Genomic DNA, 20,938 nt, shown 5'->3' with positions numbered 1-20,938 from the left:
AACATTGATAACCAGTTCCGATCAATAACTTGAGAACCACTTGACCCAGAATGTTAAAACTTCATAGGATGATTGAACATGCAGAGTAGATGACCCCTATTGATTTTGGAGTCAGTCAATTAAAGGTCAAGGTCACAGTGGCCTGTTCATGTAAAATCATTTTTATACGCCCGAAGGGACGTATTATGTTATGACGCTGGTGTCCGTCTGTCCGTTAGCAATTTCGTGTCCGCTCTGTAACTCTTGAACCCCTTGAAGGATTTCAAGGAAACTTTACACAAATGTTCACCACACCGAGACAATGTGCAGAGCGCATGTTTTGGATGTCTCGCTTCAAGGTCAAGGTCACACTTAGGAGTCAAAGGTCATATCACTTTGTTTCGTGTCCGCTCTGTAACTCTTGAACCCCTTGAAGGATTTCAAAGAAATTTGACACAAATGTTCACCACACCAAGACGACGTGCAGAGCGCATGTTCCGGATGACTTGCTTGAAGGTCAAGGTCACACTTAGGGGTCAAAAGTCATGTCAGTTTGTTTTGTGTCCGCTCTGTAACTCTTGAACTGCTGGAAGGATTTCAAAGAAACTTGGCAGAAATGTTCACCACATTGTAACGATGTGCAGAGCGCATGTTCCGGATGACTTGCTTGAAGGTCAAGGTCACACTTAGGGGTCAAAAGTCATGTCAGTTTGTTTCGTGTCCGCTCTGTAACTCTTGAACTGCTGGAAGGATTTCAAAGAAACTTGGCAGAAATGTTCACCACATTGTAACAATGTGCAGAGCGCATGTTCCGGATGACTCGCTCCAAGGTCAAGGTCACACTTAAGGGTCAAAGGTCATATATGACTTTGCTTTGTGTATATTGCTCTGCATTGCAGTGCTCTTGTTTTTATTTGGCAGATCTCTTTTTTGTACTTACAATAATTTTTTTTTGAATTACTTCCCTTTTATGTTACTATAAATAGCTTATTTTGAAACTTTTTATTATTGGCCGTAGGGAAAAACCGAGACCACTTTTCTGTGGTACAACATGGATGGTACCTCCAATTTTAAGGTGTATTTTTACATACCTGTACCTGATATGGATTTTTTTTGTAGACTTTGAATATTTTTTTTGTGGACTTAGATTTGTTTTTTGAAGTTTTCCTTTTGTTGTTCCAGTCCTTTGGGGCTACAACAGTCAAGTTCTTAAAATTTTGCTCCCATCCTGTGATGTAAGACTTCGGGCGTATATTGCCCCGCTTGGCGGCGCTCTTGTTTGGAAATAACTTGAGAACCACTTGACCTTCAATGTTGAAACTTAATAGGATGATTGGACATTCAGAGTAGATAACCCCTATTTATTTTGAGGTCACTTGATCAAAGGTCAAGGTCACAGGAGCCTGAACAGTGACTTGAGAACCACTAGGCCCAGAGTGTTGAAATTTAGCGGGATGACTGGACATGCCAAGTAGATGATCCCTATTGCAGCCAACCATCAGTGTCTCTTTGACTTTCGCTCCTGACCCCTATTGACTTCTTGCCTATAGGACTTTGCATTTGGGGAGACATGCGCTTTTTTACAAAAGCATTTTCTAATTTTCATGGGAACTGTATGAAAGTTGGTCTGAGTGTTCATCTTGATGATCTCTAGGTCAAGTTCGAAAGTGGGTCACGTGCCGCCAAAAACTAGGTCAGTAGGTCAAATAATAGAAAAACCTTGTGACCTCTCTAAAGGCCATATTTTTCATGGGATCTGTATGAAAATTGGTCTGAATGTTTATCTTGATGATATCTAGGTCAAGTTCGAAACAGGGTCATGTGCGGTTAAAAACTAGGTCAGTAGGTCTAAAAATAGAAAAACCTTGTCACCTCTCTAGAGGCCGTACTTGTGAATAGATCTCCATAAAAATTGGCCAGAATGTTCACCTTGATGATATCTAGGTCAAGTTTGAAACTGGGTTACGTGCCTTACAAAACTAGGTCAGTAGGTCAAATAATAAAAAAACCTTGTGACCTCTCTAGAGGCCATACTTTTCATGGGATCTGTATGAAAGTTGGTCTGAATGTTCATCTTGATGATATCTAGGTCAAATTTGAAACTGGGTCAACTGCGGTCAAAAACTAGGTCAGTAGGTCTAAAATTATTAAAATCTTTTGACCTCTCTAGAGGCCATATTTTTCAATGGATCTTCATGAAAATTGATCTGAATTTTCACCTTGATGATATCTAGGTAAAGTTCAAAACAGGGTCACGTACCTTCGAAAACTAGGTCAATAGGTCAAATAATAGAAAAACCTTGTGACCTCTCTAGAGACCATATTTTTCAATGGATCTTCGTGAAAATTGGTCAGAATTTTTATCTTGATAATATCTAGGTCATGTTCAAAACTGGGTCACATGAGCTCAAAAACTAGGTCACTATGTCAAATAATAGAAAAAACGATGTCATACTCAAAACTGGGTCATGTGGGAAGAGGTGAGCGATTCAGGACCATCGTGGTCCTCTTGTTTGAGAGAGTTATGGCCCTTTGTTTATTTTTATAAATTACATAGATTTATATAGGGAAAAACTTTGAAAATCTTCTTGTCCAACGGAAGGATGATGCAAGATACTAAAGATGCTCAGATTTCAGGAGTTTCTGTAGTTCTTTAGCATATTAGGTGTAAAGCACCTACAAGGCTTCTAAGATTAGATATACATGTATTAAATTGTGTTTAAGTCAGTTTTGTTGAATAATAATTGTTGTGTTCTATATTGAATTGTCAAACTTACATGTATACTTCATATTGTAAATTATGCAGAGATACTTTCCTTTTATCTACTGTGAAATCATTTAAATTCGCTGACATGAAATTTCGCGCAAATGTGAAAAAGGACTGTTTCGCGTGGGATTTAATTCGCGCATTTTCAATTTTAGTAATGAAAAAATATAATTAAAAAATAATAATAGCGTGGTCTTAAATTCGCGCATCGGTCCTAGCGCGAAATATGTGAAAATTCATCCTACGCGAATAAAAATTATTTCACAGTATTAAATATCAATTTGGGTAATTAATATGGCTTCTAACATTTCTTTACTGCAGGTTACTACAGTCAAACTTAGTTAACTAGAACTCCGATAATTCGTACACCACCCTTCTCTCAAACTCGTCATCAGGTCACGGAAAAATTCCTGTATAATGAATTTTGTTCGAAAACTCATACAACAGATCACTTGAACAAATTTTGCTGGTCCCGTTGATTTCGAGTTAACAAAGTTCGGCTGTATATATAAAGTTATCAAGGTTAACTTGTGTACCTTATTTATTTTCGTATACCTTTTTTAAAAAAAATTACATGTAATGAGAAAGTAATCATTATTACAGGTTGAATTAGTTCTATACACATCTTACTGTGTTCCTGATAAAATGCCTAGAGAATAAAATGTGGTCTTTTCTATGATCATATTTAAGCAGATTGTAGGGCTAAGGCTGTTCTTCAGAATTTTTCTCACAATTTCAGGAAATTAGGACCTTAAAAAAAAAAGTTAAAAATTAATGATACGGTTCAGAGAAATTTGTTTTGCACAGCTCTAACTTAACTGCTAGAATATTTTCTGTTTGGTTCACTTCATGGTTTAGACAAAAGTTACAGACATAAAATAGTTTATCGGAAATATTAAATACTAAATGTCCTGTACAGTGCCATGATGTTACGAGGATCTGTACTCATCAATGTTTAAAGTCTGGAACTTAGAGGAAAGAACAACATTTATTCAGTTTGCCCTAACTTTGTTTGCAAAGTGTATATACTGATGAAAATTTGCTGAACTGTCTAACACTTAAGCAAAGGTTCATTACAGTCTGTGCCAATATTACAATGATGAAGCACATAGAAAATTCTTAACCCTCATCGTGCTGAACACAATTGTTTCTGCCTTCACGACCAGTGTATATCATGATCAGCCAGCACAACCACACAGTCTGATCAAGATCTGCACTGTTCACAATTAAAGTCAGTATCGTTTTGGTAAGCACTCCTTTTAACAGTTAACGGTACTGTCCAAATTGAAAAATGGACAAGTTCATTATATAAATTTAGCAGGGTAAGGGTTAAACTTTAAATGTTGATAAATATGGGCTAAGATGTATTACAGTTTAGTTGACAATTGACCTTACGCCAGTGTTGATTGACAGGTTCCAACTGACCAATCAGATAACAGAACTGATAAGCCTTGTTGTTAGCCGCCATTTTGTCCGTCAAACTTAGTGCCGGACTCGCCAGTCAAAGAATATAAATACCACCGAAAAATCGTCCAAAATGGTAAAAAGGTGACGTTACGACACCTTTACATCAGTCACAGGGAAGAGAGTGTAATACTAGAGCGCTTCCCTTTTCCAAATCCACTCTCAGACCTCGAATATTGTCAACGATGTATCAGGCTCTGTGGACGTCCTCAAGACTAGTTGATCTTAAAAATCTTATAAGAGTGTTTAAAAGCAAAGCAATTCGACTTAGCACTCATTGTGTTATAACGTTTTAATTATTTTATTTAAATCAGTGTAAAATTCTATGAAAATTAACTTTCTTCTTTAACAAAAGTGCCTAGTATTCTTTATTCAATAGTAAAAATATTACATCAGTTACCAGAGTAACTGCCTGGTATGTATTGATAAAACACAATATTTGATGTTCTATATTATTTGAATGGCAGCGTGTAAATATTATGCCTTAATGTACCGGAAACATGATTTATGCATTTTTTAAGGTTTACATCAATCTCCCACTGGTGTATGTTAAATCATACCTGGGTGATAATACATCAAATAATAAACGTGATAAAAAACTATGATTAATATAAGATTATTTTTAATGAGTCTAATCAACAATTTTCCAGGCGCTCAAAGTTTTGACTTAGCACTCGGTGTGTGCTTTCGTTCTAAATTTCATTTTAATAGACAGTGTAAACTTCGTCTAAAATTCCAGAAAAAAATAGCATATTTCGTATAAAGAAGATATGTTCTTACACAAAAATATACATTAATTCTGTATACTTTATAAAGAAATTTGGTAGGCTCAAAACATTGTTTTAAGCTGCGATGCGCCGGTATATGTCTTGAAATATGAGTATGGACTATATCATCGCCTTGGACTATATCTTATTTATTTATCATTTACACGTTTTAATTCTAATAAGAGAACTTTCTTTACTTATACTTAAAACACATCATATCTAAGTATTAGACATTAAATGCTATGTATCTGAATAATGTTGAACAATGATATGAGCATCTTAAATGAGTTCCGGTATTTCGAAATCCGACGTTTCTTAAATGACACAAGTGACAATTCCTACATGTAAATTACCTTATTTAATTTACCTAATTATTTTGAAATAGGATTCAGAATCCACAGTCTGATTTCAACCTTAATTAATAAAAATCAATGTTCTAGTCTGCTTAATATAGTCATATCCTACATGATTTCCGGGAGATCGAAATTTGACGCTTCTATAATGAAAAAGAAACGGACAATTAAAAAAAATCACAAAATCAGCTATAATGGTTTCAGAGATTTCCGTCTTTTTTACGTGTTTTCCGCTCGGCCCCCTGTCTTGTTTAGTTTTCCTCATACTCGGGTGCAGTTCCCGGCTTTTAACAACAACGCATCGTTGTTTTTTTTTTTTAGAATTCATGTTTCGCTACAGAACATCCACTTATTAACGATTGTGTTTTGTCTTTTCACTTTAGAAATACGTGTGAATTGAGGAAGCGCACGCCGAAATCAACTAGAATGTCTTCGCCATTTGATTCCTTTGTTTGTCGGGCCTAGCATGAATTGTTCCCCCTGAAAACTGGTAGGCGTGGCTACAGGCTATCTGGCGTAAGGTCAATTAAAGACTGGCTGACAATTAAATACAACATTTTACCTCCTGTTTTCAGAAGCTGGGATAGATGGTCTTGAACTCACCAAACAATGGTTAACTAGAAGTTTTGAGAAGTTGAGGCCAGGGGGAGTTACTCCTAGAGAGGGAGCCACACAGGCCAATATGGCTACACCTGCAGCCATCTTGAATGGGGCTTATATGGAATTGTTGCAGTGGGACACAAGCAAAATTTTTCCAGAGGTAAAAACGTGTTAGAAAAATGAAATAATATAATGATTTAGTGTATAATCCATGTTGATAGATTAATGTTTGTTTGTATGTCTGTCAGGGTTGATAGCTCTCCTTGTTGGAGGTAATAAGGAATCTGTGGATAGTAAGTAAACCTGTAAAACCTAACAGAATTTTATCCAGTAAATAGATCAACAGTTTTAAATTAGTAAACCATGGCTGAGTGGTTAAGGGTGCTTACTTTGATTTGTTTGCCATACACCAATGTGTGTTTGGAGCCTTGCGTGGTGATTAAATATTATTGGATTTAATCAAGTTTTAAAGAGTTTAACAACAGTTATGCTATATACCCTTTAGGGGTTAACTGTGTATGAAACACTCTGTCTGGTACCTTTGTATGACTCACTGGTTTACATTTATAACAAGCAGTACTCTAGCAATGCATTCAGTCTTTCTTCTGCAGCTGCCTAACTCGCTAATATAATAATTTGAGTAAAATTATTTCACAATTACTAGGAACTACTTTGAAATATTCTGTGTCTTGGACTATATGAATCAACAGTGATTTATTGGATGTTGTTTTAAAAGAATTATTGAGTCATATACTGTATCTTGGCTTGATTCAACTGTGCTTTGAACTCGTTATAGGATATTGTACAGGATTAGTACAAACAAGACTACAGAGTGATAAAATAAATAAATAAAAAATTAAATAAAAATAATAAATATAATAAAATAAAATAATGCCACGTAGGAGGGGAAGAGCCCAGGAAAGGTCTGGGATAGATAGTAGAGTGCGCTCCCGGGCTGTGTCTCGTGCCTCTGAAGACACACAGAGACAAAGAAGCAGATCCCCAATAAATGGACTTAATATGACAAATCCTGCCAACTGGACTTTAGCAATGCTAAAAGAAAAATTGAAAGCGGAAGGTATTGTTTTACCCAACAGTACACCACACAAAACATTGCTGAAACTGTACCAGCAAATCCAGAACAGAAACAGTGACAATGTGGTCAGTTCAAAACATGATACAAACGCACAAGGAGTTGTAAATGCTACGGCAGACATACCGGGAAACTTATCACAATTACAGGAAGGAATGTTGAAAATGCAGGCTACTTTGGCTGAACTTGCCAAGGGAAAGAACAACTCAGATTCAGGTAAAGATTTTCAATTAAGCTTTAACAATGACGAACACGACTCAATTCAAATTGGACCTATGAAACGCCATCCTGTTGACGAGCTCCCACCTGTAAATATTATACCAATTAAGGTAAAAAATGACATCCTTGCTCACAAGTATGTAAACTTTGCATTGCTATTGATTCCGGGCATGGACACTAACAATGAGACCAAGGTCATGGATTCAGATGGACAACAAGTCATTATCCGTGCTGGGGATAACAGACTAAATAAAAGCCTGAATATCACTGAATTCAGAACAGCATTTAATAAATTCAGGAATGTCATATGTGAGAAAGAACCGCATCGACGCAAAGAGTTAGATACGTATGGGGAGATGATAGACAATATGTACCAACAGTATGGTGGTACGTACTTTTATGACTATCACACCGCCTTCTACCGTAAAGCCGAACAGTATGAACTACAAAACGTATCTGTCGACTGGTCGTCCTGTGACACTAAACTTTACATGACGACTTTCTCTGGACTACGTTGCCAAACCTGTGACATCTGCAAAGATACGAATCATCTGACATCCTTCTGCCCAAAAACTGCACATAATAGTGGTTACAGTAGATCGGTTAGGAATCCAACTGCGAAGTTCGCACCCACTAGAGCTTACCAGTCTGCCTCTAGCACATTTGCTAACTCAAGGGACAAATATGGCCGTGACCGCAAGTTTCATGAAGGTAAAGAGATATGCAATAATTTCAACACCACAGGCTGCAAAAATTCACATGCTAATTCGTCACTCATTCATGTTTGTGACATATGTAAATCTGTCAATCACCCTGCCTACCAGTGTGGCAAACAGAAAACTGGAGCAAAACAGCCTTCAACAAGTAAATGACTGCAACAGCATCAGCATAATGATTTGAAAGCCACAACACCAGTTAATCTGTTAGCTTTAGGAAAAGAACTACATTCCCATCCAGACAAGAACTTTGTTAACAGTCTTATGCAAGGAATGAGAGAAGGTTTCGACACTGGGTTACAATACTTGCCAGAGACCAGCTATCAGTGTAGAAACCTTCGATCAGCTATATCTCAACCAGAGATTGTTTCTGAACTTCTTCAAAAAGAGATTACCAAGGGATATTTATTAGGACCTTTTGATTTTCCGCCCTTTGAAACATACCGTATAAACCCCATAGGTGTTGTGGAAGGCAAATACTCAAAAAAGTTTAGATTGATAGTGGATCTGAGTGCTCCTCACAATAATACCGAACACTCTAGTATAAACAGTCTGATTGACAAAGAGGAGTATTCTCTTTCATATGTGAGTGTTGATGATGCCATTAAAATAATCAAGCAATGTGGACAAGGTGCAATGATGTGCAAAACTGATATTATTGATGCATTTAAGCTTATACCAATTAAGCCAGAGTTATGGGCATACCATGGTATCTGCTGGAATAATAAGTTCTACTTCTTCAAAAGGTTGTGTTTTGGGTCTCGCAGCAGTCCAAGAATTTTTTCCATGCTGTCTGAAGCTATTCATTTCATTGCTACAAATAATTATAAAATTCCAAATCTGCTGTACCTACTGGATGACTTTCTAGCAATCGTGCCAAAAACTCTAGACAGCCACAGATATATGGCATTGTTGACACATGTGTTTGGCTCTTTGTCAGTGCCAATTCACCCTGATAAAACCTTGGGACCAAGCACTACGATGTCGTATTTAGGAATTACACTCGATTCAGTCAAAATGCAGGCTTATCTACCTTTAGAAAAAGTTCAAAGGATAAAGATGCTTTTGGATGACATAAGCAAGTGCAAATCAATAACAAAACGGAAGTTATTAAGTGTCCTTGGTCATTTAAACTTTGCATCACGTGTTATCAGGCCAGGAAGAAGTTTTGTATCATATCTTCTGAAGCTCGCGGCGTCTGTACAAGAATTGCATTATCATGTGAAACTTAGTCAAGAGTGCCTTTCAGACATGCGTATGTGGTATGACCTATTGAACAATTGGAATGGTATCTCCTTTTTCTATGATGACCATGTTACTGAATGCACTGATATTGAACTCTATACAGACGCTAGTGGAAGTTGTGGGTATGGTGGATACTATCAAGGAAGGTGGTTCGCTGAACCTTGGCCTGAAGAGCTGCCAAAACTAGGAGAAACAGATATGTCAATAGCTTTTATGGAATTGGTACCAATAGTCACTAGTGTTGTTCTGTGGCAAGATGCAACGGTTCCGAAGACTAGCACCAGACGCAGACAAATATCCCACCAAAGTGCCACCCCTATGCAAGCTATACCTTGGTTAGAGAATACTGTAGCAAAACTGTGGAATGCAGCTCATGAAGATGGTACAAAAAATTTGTATAACTGTGCATTTAAATTGTTTACATTTTTCATGGAACAAAACTCTCTGTGGCTTACAAATACCAGTATACCTCCAGCAATTGATGAACAAACTTTGATTTATTTTGTGGCTTTTGTACTGAGAGAGGTTTAAAATATCACACAATTAAGCAATATTTGTCAGGACTTCGTTATCACTATTTGAAGAATAAAGTTCAATCACCCCTTTCAAACTGGTCAGATCTCCACCAGCTACAAGTTATTCTTAGAGGTGTAAAAAAGTCACAAGTGAACATTAAACAGGAACGGTTACCAATAACACATGAGATCTTGACAGAATTTGTGAGCCTACTAAATTGTAGGTATCTTGGCCTTTATGACAGTTTAATGTTAGCAGCTGCATGTACAATGGCATTCTTTGGATTTCTGAGATGTGGAGAGTTCACAGTGCATGCTCAAAGGTCAAAGAGAAGCAATGCACCATTAACTCTGCAAAATATCCAGTTCTCAAACAAAAACAGTTCTTATGTATTATTTCTGCCAAATTCCAAAGCAGACATATTTAGATCAGGAGTCAAACTAACAATCACAGCTACAAATTCTTCAACCTGTCCTGTGACACATATGGACAGATATCTTAATTTGAGAAGACAATGCGGAGCATGTGCGACTGATCCGCTATTCATTAATTCCAAGGGAACAACACTAACGAGGGAATTCTTCATTCAGAGCATTCACAAACTACTACTTCTGCTTGGAAAGGATACCAAACTCTATTCTGGCCACAGCTTTCGAATTGGTGCTGCCACAACAGCAGCGCGATTTCAAGTCCCTGATCATCTGATCAGAACCTTAGGAAGATGGTCATCCGATTGTTATACAAAATACATCAGAACTGATGGTGCTCTTATACAGGAAGCACATAAAGCTATGTGTGGCCTTTAATTATCAAATCATCTAAGGGTGATTTAGCAATTGTGCAAGCCCATAGGAAATAGCTATCATTGCAATCTAGTAGATGTACCTGTGTGTTTCAGTCTTCTGCTTTGTCATTAATAGGTAGAAAGCATGAGTGTTTGTAATGCTTTCTAAAGTCAGTGTTAGGTTCAATTCATATTTTCTCAATGGAGCTATAACTGCAATTTAGGAGATGTATATGTGTTTATTTTTAAATGTCTGCTACTACGTAAATATTATTCAAAAGCACAATAGTGTAACGGCGTCAGCTGTAATTCATTCTTTCACAATGGAGCTGTAATTGCAATCAAGCAGAAGTACGAGTGTTCTTAGTCTTCTGCTATGTCAGTGTTAGGAAGAAAGCATGAGTGTTTGTAATGCTTTCTAAAGTCCGTGGTAGGTTCTATTCATTATTTCACAATGGAGCTATAACTGCAATCTAATAGACATGTATGTGTTTAGTCTACTGCTTTGTAGATATAATACTGGAACCAGGAGTGTCCTTTGCACTTTCGTTCTTGGTTAACACACAAAAAACAAAACAAAAACAACAATCATCAGTACTCTATTATGTCTGTTAATTTATCATACACTGATGGAAGCTCATGCTTCCCAATGCTTTGTCGTCCTACTGCAATTTTTTATTATGGACAAGCTCGCTATTTATTATAAATATTGGAGCTCACTTACAAGTGTACTGTAGTGTCATTCATTGGGAATATTGAACTGACTAAACTATATAATAGGTATAATAACACAAAGTGTTCCTGCTATTGAAAGCAGTTCATGAATCATGATCTACTTATTTTGCTGCAAATTTATTTTATATTTTTAGTATCTACCTTCATCATTAAGTGTAATTAACAGTATCTTCTAGCTATCTCTCTTTCCAGGCCTATTAGTATGCCTAATTTCATACTCCATACTGGATTTAATCAGTGCTGCTGATCTTTATTGTCTAGCCACAATTAATGTCCCACATGGGATTTGTTTTTCTGTATTTTCTCTTTGTTATGATAACATTCATTCCTGTTGAAAGCTAGTTGGCCTGTAGCTTAGAGGGGCCTGTCACTGATATGCTATCTGTTGCAATTAAAGCACCCCTGTGCTAAAGAACCCCTTGAGTGATGTGAAACAAAAAATGGTTCCTTTTATTCAATAATATGACAATCACTATTGACATCATTTGGTGTAGTTTAAAGCATTAAAAAAAAAATAATAAATAAATAAAAAAAATTGTCTTTTCATTTTAAGAACATTTAGACACAGAGCCACTTTAATTATGGCTTGTTCACCCTGTGGAGCATTTTTATGTCTGTCATTAATCACCAATTACTGAGTTCAGTTCAGGACATTCCCCATGCAGAGTAAACAAGCAATGGTGATACTCTGGTCTAATCTAAACTTGATAGGATATGTCAATGCCTCTTGATTTTGTTGTTATTATAACTGCCATGTAAATGTTTTATCTCACTGCAGGATGTAATTGCTCTCACAGCTGCAGATAATTAACCTTATTCTGTTGTTTTATGTTATAAATATCTGTGAACCTTCAAAAAGGTGTTATATTTCAAATGGGATATACTAATAAAGCTGATGTTATGATGTTAAGAGCAGCATTGCAAAAAGATTGCTATTAACACTTTCGGGGGGGCACTCGTTTCGGTTCATTGCTTATTCACTCACCTCGTTTGGCCATATATATAACTTTGTTATATATGGCCCCCTTCAGAAATAGCAAATCTAACCATGAAACAAACGTCAAAATATGCCATGTCTGCGGGTTTATGAGTCCCATTTGGTTCTGATACGCTATTTCCATATATGCAGCCGTCTATCGTCCCAAACTATTTTCATACTTGCCATTCAACCTTTCAGGCTTGTATGCCTTGCATCACGACTGGCCTGCAGTTCAACTTTGTTGAACTGTTTCGATGAACATCATCATCATCTGTCATTCAGTTCATGAAAGATAAACCATGAACAACCAGAGATGTTATAGTCCTGTTCGCTCGAACAGTGGCCGACCCATCTCTGAGCCATTCACCATGGCTTCTTGTTCCCGGGCTGTTAACCAAAGTCTGGTTCACCGGGAACTCCAGTTCTCTGTCCGAACCCTAGACTGGTTCCAGGAACTGCGGCAGTATCGCCTGTACCTTTACACTGGTCAGGATCTGCCTACTATGATCCGCAAGCGTCATAGCCTGCAGTCGTGATGGCCTTAGCCGGCTGGCCAGCTTGCAGTGATGGACCGAGTGGGGCTGCCCCCTTTCTCCAAAGATATAACGTTTTAAGATGTATGTAATATTTGTATAATGTAGTTGTGTATCTCATATAATTATATACTTGTAATCAACCAACTGTGTCTGTTTTTTGTTGAACTCTTTAAATTAGTATGTAGATTTCTTCAAGTGAGGAGGTCATCCAGCTGACTTAAGGAAAGGTTGATAGTTCTACCCAGGTGCCAGCCTATGATGAAATAATGCCCACCCTTGGGTATTCCTCCACCATCAAAAGCTTGAAAAGTCATCATGTGACTTAATTGTGTTGGTGTGACTCTTAACCCCTGCCCCACCCTCACAAAAAAATGTCTTCATTAGATACTATACCTATGAGATCCATAACAGCAGATTTATACAGTTAGGCTATGTATGGTATATATTCACTGAATGACATGCTATTAAATTTGAAAGTGTATTAGCTGTTCAAGTGCATAATCATTGAACCAATAAACTTTTTAAAAAACGACTCTGTAGGTGGTTATTGCTAATTCACACGACACACATTTCATATATTTTAGTAAAGCCAGGTAGTTAAGTGATCATGTAGAAGAAGTTAATTGTTATATGCGGGGTATATTTATTTTTTTCAGACACTTGTTTTAGACCAGAGCAGATTCCTTGATCTAAGAGAGCAGACTCAGCACTTGACATTGGTTACATCTGTCCTACTTGTTACATACAACACAGTAGGTCAGTCAATAGCTGGTGTACAGTCACTGAAAGTCAAGCTGAAAGAGGAAATATGCACTCTGTTGGAGGGGGTAGAAGATGGGTTAGTATTAGTTTGTACTTACTGGTAATCAGGTTTGATTTGTAAGAAAAACTCTTGACTGTTTCCTGGGAAAAACCAGTGCTGCTGTCTAATGAGTTATGGTACTAACCTGCATAGTGTCAAACCTACAACCTAATGTAAAGGTGTCAATACAATCTCTTACTTACAAACGAATGCTGACCAGCAGTTCAAGAAGTGGTTATAGATGTAGTTTACATAAGTTAAAGGAACTTCCTTTCAAATCTATAACTGTAACATAAACAGGTTTAAACTAACCTCCTTCTATTATTATTTAGTTTAAAGTTCATCCTCCACATTCTTTTAACACAGCAATGCATGCCTTCAGCCTCTCACTTTAAACACAGCCGTGTCTTTTGAATGATGGATAAATGCAGCCTGCTGAACTTGATCAAGGCAGAAAAAAATACCACTTTGATTTTATTGAATAAGAACTCTAAAACTTAGAAAAGGTTAGATAATTCAGAAAATTACTGTTTATAAGATGATTATCATTTTTAGCTCACCTGAGTCAAAGGCTGAATGTGAGCTTTTGTGACCGCTTGATGTCCTTTGTGCGTCATCCATCATCCGTTTTCCATCAGTCAACAATTTCTAAAAAGATCTTCTTCAAAACTACTGGGCAGATTTACACCAAACTTCAAAGAAATTATCTTTGGATGCCCCCCTTTCAAAATTGCCCAAAGAATTAAAATCCTTTAGTACTGTGGTTGCCATGGCAACTAAAAGGAAAATCTTTAAAAATCTTCTTCTCAGAAACTGTTAGCCGGATTTCAAAGATACTTTGTAAAAATGATCTCTAGGTGACTTTTTTTTCTACCAAAATTGCTTAAGCCTGCGGACAAGGCTTAATTTCCTTATGTGACTATATTGTAAATTTCAAAAATCTTCTTCTCTGAAACCTGATGACCTAGAGCTTAGATATTTGGCATGTGGCAATGTCTAGTGGACTTCTACCAAGATTGTTCAAGTTATGATCCCATGGTCAATACTGGTCCTGCCCCATGGTCACCTGAATTTACACAGAGCTTAGATATTTTACATCTGTCTAGTGGTTCTTTACTAAGATTATTCACAGGGTCCATTTAAAGCCCTGCCATGGGTCACTTAGTTTTTATACGAGTTATATAGGAAAAATACTTCAAGAATTATCTGATCATATTTCCTAGACTGTTTAATTATAATTACCTGATGACCCCAAGTAATTAGGTGTCACTTGTTAGTGACCTTGATCTGCTGACCTACTTTCTTGTTTTTAGCTCACCTGTCACATAGTGACAAAGTGAGCTTTTGTGATCACCCTTCGTCCGTCGTCCGTCGTGTGTGCGTCCCTGCATCCGTCCGTCAACAATTTCTTGTCTGCACGATAGTGGTTTCATTTATGATTTTATTTTAACCAAACTTACACACAACTTGTATCACCATAAGATCTCGGTTCCTTTCTTGAACTGGCCAGATCCCATTATGGATTCCAGAGTTATGGCCCCTGAAAGGGCCAAAATCAGCTATTTTGACCTTGTCTGCACAATAGCAGCTTTATTTATGATTTGATTTTTACCAAACTGGCACACAACTTGTACCACCATAAGATCTTGGTTCCTTTCTTGAACTGGCCAGATTCCATTATGGGTTCCAGAGTTACAGGCCCTGAAAGGACCAGAATTGGCTTTTTTGCCCTTGTCTGCACAATAGCAGCTTCATTTATGATTTGAATTTAATCAAACTTGCACAAAACTTGTGTTGCCATAAGATCTCAGTTGCTTTTTTGAACCGGCCAGATCCCCTAATGGGTTCCAGAGTTATGGCCCCTGAAAGGGCCAAAATTAGCTATTTTGACCTTGTCTGCACAATAGCAACTTCATTTATGATTTGATTTTAACCAAACTTGCACACAGCTTGTATCACCACAAGATCTTGGTTCCTTTCTTAAACTGGACAGATTCCATCATGGGTTCCAGAGTTATGGCCCCTTAAATGTCCAAAATTGGCTATTTTGGCTTTTGCAGCCATATAGAGACTTCATTTATGGTTTTATTTGATACAAACTTCCAAAATATCTTCAACAACAATAAATCTTGGATTCCATGACAAATCAGATCCATTCGTAGTTTCCAGAGTTATTTTATATCTGATTACCTCCCCTGATTGTAGTCAAAATGGATTTATATCAGTAAGTACTTACAGGACTTATTTGAAATTTCATTATTGTCATTAGTTGGACTGAGCCAATCAGGGTAGATAACTATGGACTGATTTTATGTCAAATTACCTCCCTTTATTTTTGAAATTAAAATGGGTATATCTCCATAACTAAGGAAGATACTGATCTGAAATTTCATTTATGTTAACAGATTTATTTGGCAGATCCTTCTTTTGTTAACTTACAATAATTTTCTTTTGAATTACTTCCCTGTTACGTTACTATAAATAGCCTATTTTTAGTAACTTTTTTTATTATTGGCCGTAGAGAAAAACCGAGACCACTTTTCTGTGGTACAACATGGATGGTACCTCCAATTTTTAGGTGTATTTTGACATATCTGTACCTTGTAAGAATTTTGTTTTTCTTTTTGGTTAAATTTCTTTCCTTTGTTGTTCCTGTCCTTTGGACTTAGATATTTTTTCTGAGGACCTTCTTGTCCTCAAGTGCAATGATAACAGGTGAGCGATATAGGGCCATCATGGCCCTCTTGTTTAAGATACAGCCTTGAAATTCGGATGACATATACAGTTTTGCACACCGATCTTAAAACTGACTTTCAGTGACCATGAATGTGACCTACTGACGTACTTTCTTAATATTTCAGCATTAGTTTGACATTTGAAACATGTAGCTCATATTACTCAGGTGAGCGATCCAGGGTAATCATGACCCTCTTGTTAAAATAGAAGTGAGATTTAGATATAAGTGAAAAATTGAAGTGGGGGATGTTGTCTGCCTTTGTTAAATTAAGCAGTATGGGAGATTTTATCTGTATTCATGTGTTTAATACTCAGATGGAAATTTTTATGCCCCCGAAGGTGGGCATATTAAAATCGCACTGTCTGTCCATCCGTGTGTGTGTCCCGTAAATTCTTGTTCGGGCTGTAACTCTTCCATTCATAAAGATTTTTGAAATAACTTGGCATAAATGTTCACCATAATGAAACGACGTGTCGTGCACAAGACCCAGACTCCTAGCTCCAAGGTCAAGGTCACACTTAAGAGGTCAAAGGTTAACATGGTCTGTTTCGTGTCCGGTCCATAACTCTGCCATCCATGAAGGGATTTTGAGACAAGTTGGCATAAATGTTTACCATAATGAGACGACGTGTCATGCGCAAGACCCAGACCCCTGGCTCCAAGGTCAAGGTCACACTTAGAAGTCCAAGGTTAACGGGGTTTGTTTCTTGTCCGGGTCATAACTCTGCCATTCATTAAGGGATTTTGAAATTACTTGGCATAAATGTTCCTCATAATGAGATGACGTGTCATGAGCAAGACCCAGACCCCTAGCTCCAAGGTCAGGGTCACACTTAGAGGTCAAAGGTTAACATGGTCTGTTTCTTGTCTGGTCCATAACTCTGCCATTGATGAAGGGATTTTGAAATTACTTGGCATAAATGTTCCCTATAATGAGATGTCAAGGTCACAAGGTCAAGGTCACAAAATGATATGTGATTTTTTTGCGCATACAACTGTGGCATTCTTGGGCCTAATTCGGGGGCATTTGTCACCAATAGTGACAGCTCTTGTTTCTAACTCACTTTTCACGTAGGTTTTAGCTCACCTGAGCCAAAGGCTCATGGTGAGCTTTTGTGACCCCTCAATGTCTGTCGTCCGTCCGTCAACATTTTCTAAAAATATCTTCTTCTTGAAAACCACTGGGCAGAATTACACCATACTTCACAGGAATAATCATTGGGTGGTCCCCTTTCAAAAGTGTTAAAAGAATTTTATTCCATGCAGAACTCTGGTTGCCATGGCAACTGAAAGGAAAAACCTTAATAATCTTCCTGTCCAAAACCACAAGGCGTAGAGCCTTGATATTTGGCCTGTGACATCATCTTATGGTCCTCTAACAAGATTGTTCAAATTGTGCCCCTGGGGTGAAAAGAGGCCCCACCCCGGGGGTCACAAGTTTTACATAGACTAATATAGTAGAAAACTTAAAAATCTTCTTGTCTAAAACCACATGGCCTAGGCCTTTGATATTTTGTATGTAGCATTGCCTTGTGGTCCTCTACCAAAATTGTTCAAATAATGCCCCTTGGGTGAAAAGAGGCCCTGCCCCGGGGGTCTCATGTTTTACATAGACTTATATAGGAAAAAAAACTTTAAAAATCTTCTTGCCTGAAACTGCAAGGCCTAGGCTTTTGATATTAAGTATGTTGCCTTTCCTAGTGTTTCTCTACCAAAATTGTTCAAATTATGTCCCTAGGGCGAAAAGAGGCCCTGCCCTGGGGTACCAAGTTTAACGTAGACTTATATAGGAAAAAAATTAAAGATCTTCTTGTCTGAAAGTTCAAGACCAAGGCATTTGATATTTGGTGTGTAACATTGCCTGGTGGATCTCTGTAACAAGTTTGTTCAAATTATGCCCTTGGGGTGAAAGGAGGCCCCACCCTGGGGGTCACTTGTTATAATTATGAGTTATATAGGAAAAAATACTTCAAAAATTATCAGGTCGTATTTCCTAGACTGTTTAATTATAATTACCTGATGACCCAAGCGATTAGGGATCACTTGACTGTGACCTTGACCTACTGACCTACTTTCTTGGTTTTTAAGATACAGCCTTGAAATTTGGATGACATGTACAGTTTTGCACACCAATCTTAAAACTGTCTTTCAGTGACCATGAATGTGACCTACTGACGTACTTTCTAATATTTTAGCGCCAGTTTGCCATTTGAAACATGTGGCTCATATCACTCAGGTGAGCGATTCAGGGTCATCATGGCCCTCTTGTTATGTTTTTAAATCCATCTGTTTCATTGTGACATTAGTGATCTTTTGTTTTTCTTTGAAACTTCATTTAAATATGACTTTCTTTCGTGTACCTGTTGTTCAGGACCTATTTTTAGCTAGCTGATACCAAGCTGACCAGGGGTCAAGCAAAAACAAAAAATGCTGGTTGTGTAAAGAATGGTAAAGATAAACACAGTTTTATTTCAAACTTTAAAAAACTGTATCTCCGTGAAAGTTAACTTTAGGTCTGTAGAGTAAAGTATGAATTTATGTAAATGTACATCAGCAGTAGCAACATTATCATTGTCATAATGTTCTTGCAGCAACCTGGAGTCAGTTCTAGAGAATATAAGCGAGCAGGTCAACAAGAATGTAGAAGTGTTCCTGAAGGAGCATGGATTTCCAGCCCATGATGAAACCCAGCAGAAAACTCTCAAGGGCCAAATAACAACACTTAAAGAGAAAGATAACCAAATTATTACGTTGATGTGTAAGTAAAGGTCTTGATGTATGAAGTAATCAGTCCAGGATTTAGTTGTTTAAATTCTTCCCTAGAAGAAACGGTATAAAAAAACTGTAAAAATGGCACAGGAGTTTTCTGGGTCCCATTCTTGTTTCTAGTAGTACAGATATATACAGTTATAACTTTAACTGATTCGGCATGTGTTTGAAAAGATTCACAACTGAAGAAGCTGAACAAGAGATTCACTATACTTGAGACAATAGCGAGTTTCAGCTTCAACCTTTTTATTTGAGTGGAGAAAAGTGACAAACAATGTACACTATGATATACTGAACAGGACAATGAGTAGAGTTTAATAGGTCAGCCATACTTTTTCAAGCTGTCCATGGTACATGAATTGGGGTAGAGAATTTGCATTAACCGGATAAGTGTTCAAGTTAATGTAGGTATTCTAGTAATCAGAGTTCAGCAAGCAAAGTTGGCCTATATATTGCACTTTGCTACACACCAGTTTATGTACACATGGAGAAATCTCAGCTGCAGTTTTATTCCAAATTGATTTCTGTGGACATATTTTTTTTAAAAGAAAACTCATTCATTTTATGTCACACATATTGTTTTAATTCTTTACTTTCAGCAAAACGTGTTCTAGACTTCATACAGCAAGCACTGTTCTCCAAGTTAACAGAACCATTGAAAGTACCCGCAGGAACGTCCGTGATGGAGAAGGAACTGTCTCAGATTTGTGGACAATTTCTAAGACTTATATCACACAATAGATCAGTGTTCGGGCAGTATTATGCTAATATTATAGGAACGCTGTTAAAACGCTTGCAGGAAGATTTGTCTCCAGCAGACGCTGTGTCCTAGTTCAGGAGACTTCATGATTGTTGTGACAGTATTTATTCCTTTCTGTGTGGTTATTCCCCTGCATTAGTCCAGTGGACCAAAACCATTTTTTCCATATTTGTAAACATGCTTCTCGATATAGTACATGTTCATCTTTTGAACAGAGGTTTAATTTATTATGTAGAAACTGAAAAATTTTAAGTCTCTGTCACATATTTTAATATCATTCCAACAAAATCTGAATTTTCAGTAAGTTAAATAACTGTGTAAGGCATGGACCAGTTAGAGACCATGATGGTCATGTGACATCAAGTTCATTAGTACTTTATTATATAGATCAGCATATTTTTTATAATATTTTCTCGAGCATGTTAGAATTAAAGTAGTCCAGGCTTTCTTGCAGTAATGCCTTTATGTGCATAGACTATAAACCGTGCTAAGCTCTTGATTGTTTCATGAATATATTTTGATTCAGATTGATATTTATGCATAAATTGTATGTCCATCCATGTATAATTTTTAGCTTTTTAGCTCACCTGAGCCTTTGTGACCGCTCAATGTCCGTCGTCCTTCGTGCATCCGTCAACATTTTCTAAAAAAATCTTCTTGAAACCCACTGGACAGAACTACATCAAACTTCACAGGAATGATCCTTGGGTGGTCCCCTTCCAAAATTGTTCAAAGAATTGAATTCCATGCAGAACTCTGGTTGCCATGGTAGCTAAAAGGAAAAACTTTAAAAATCTTCTTGTCCAAAACCGCAAGCCGTAGAGCCGTGATATTTGGCATGTGACATCATCTAATATATATTGAATATTGTTCAAATTATGCCCGCCCCTTGGATCCCAAGTTTTACATAGAGTTATGTAGGAAAAAAAGCTTTAAAAATCTTCTTTTCTAAAACCACAAGACCTATGCCTTTTAATATTTGGTATGTGGCATTGCCTTGAGGTCCTCTACCAAAATTTTTCAAATTATAACCCTAGGTTGAAAAGAGGTCCTGCCCTGTGGGGTCTCAAATTTTACATAGACTTCTATAGGAAAAAACTTTAAAAGTCTTCTTGCC

At 37.2% G+C, this 20,938-nt stretch overlaps 1 protein-coding gene across 1 annotated transcript; it reads left to right on the top strand.

The window, feature by feature from the left end:
- The first annotated feature begins 5,883 nt into the window (after window positions 1-5,883).
- Window positions 5,884-20,381, top strand: LOC128551523 (T-complex protein 11-like protein 2). The gene is made up of 4 exons (XM_053532414.1): window positions 5,884-6,090; window positions 13,410-13,591; window positions 18,884-19,050; window positions 19,661-20,381. Exons 1-4 carry the CDS (start codon window positions 6,013-6,015, stop codon window positions 19,891-19,893), a joined length of 660 nt encoding a protein of 219 aa, XP_053388389.1. The 5' UTR covers window positions 5,884-6,012; the 3' UTR covers window positions 19,894-20,381.
- Window positions 20,382-20,938: the final 557 nt, after the last annotated feature.

Source organism: Mercenaria mercenaria, unplaced genomic scaffold, assembly GCF_021730395.1.
Source record: "Mercenaria mercenaria strain notata unplaced genomic scaffold, MADL_Memer_1 contig_1212, whole genome shotgun sequence".
NCBI lineage: Eukaryota > Metazoa > Mollusca > Bivalvia > Venerida > Veneridae > Mercenaria > Mercenaria mercenaria.
Note: the sequence above shows the minus strand (reverse complement) of the source record. Positions and strands in the feature narration are given on the sequence as shown.

What these genes read in the sequence shown, in the direction of transcription:
- LOC128551523 (XM_053532414.1), top strand. Translation starts at nt 6,013, where the DNA reads ATGGCTACACCTGCAGCCATCTTGAATGGGGCTTATATGGAATTGTTG. An exon ending in CAAGCAAAATTTTTCCAGAG is followed by an intron (nt 6,091 to 13,409) that starts GTAAAAACGTGT and finishes TATTTTTTTCAG; the next exon opens with ACACTTGTTTTAGACCAGAG. An exon ending in TTGGAGGGGGTAGAAGATGG is followed by an intron (nt 13,592 to 18,883) that starts GTTAGTATTAGT and finishes ATGTTCTTGCAG; the next exon opens with CAACCTGGAGTCAGTTCTAG.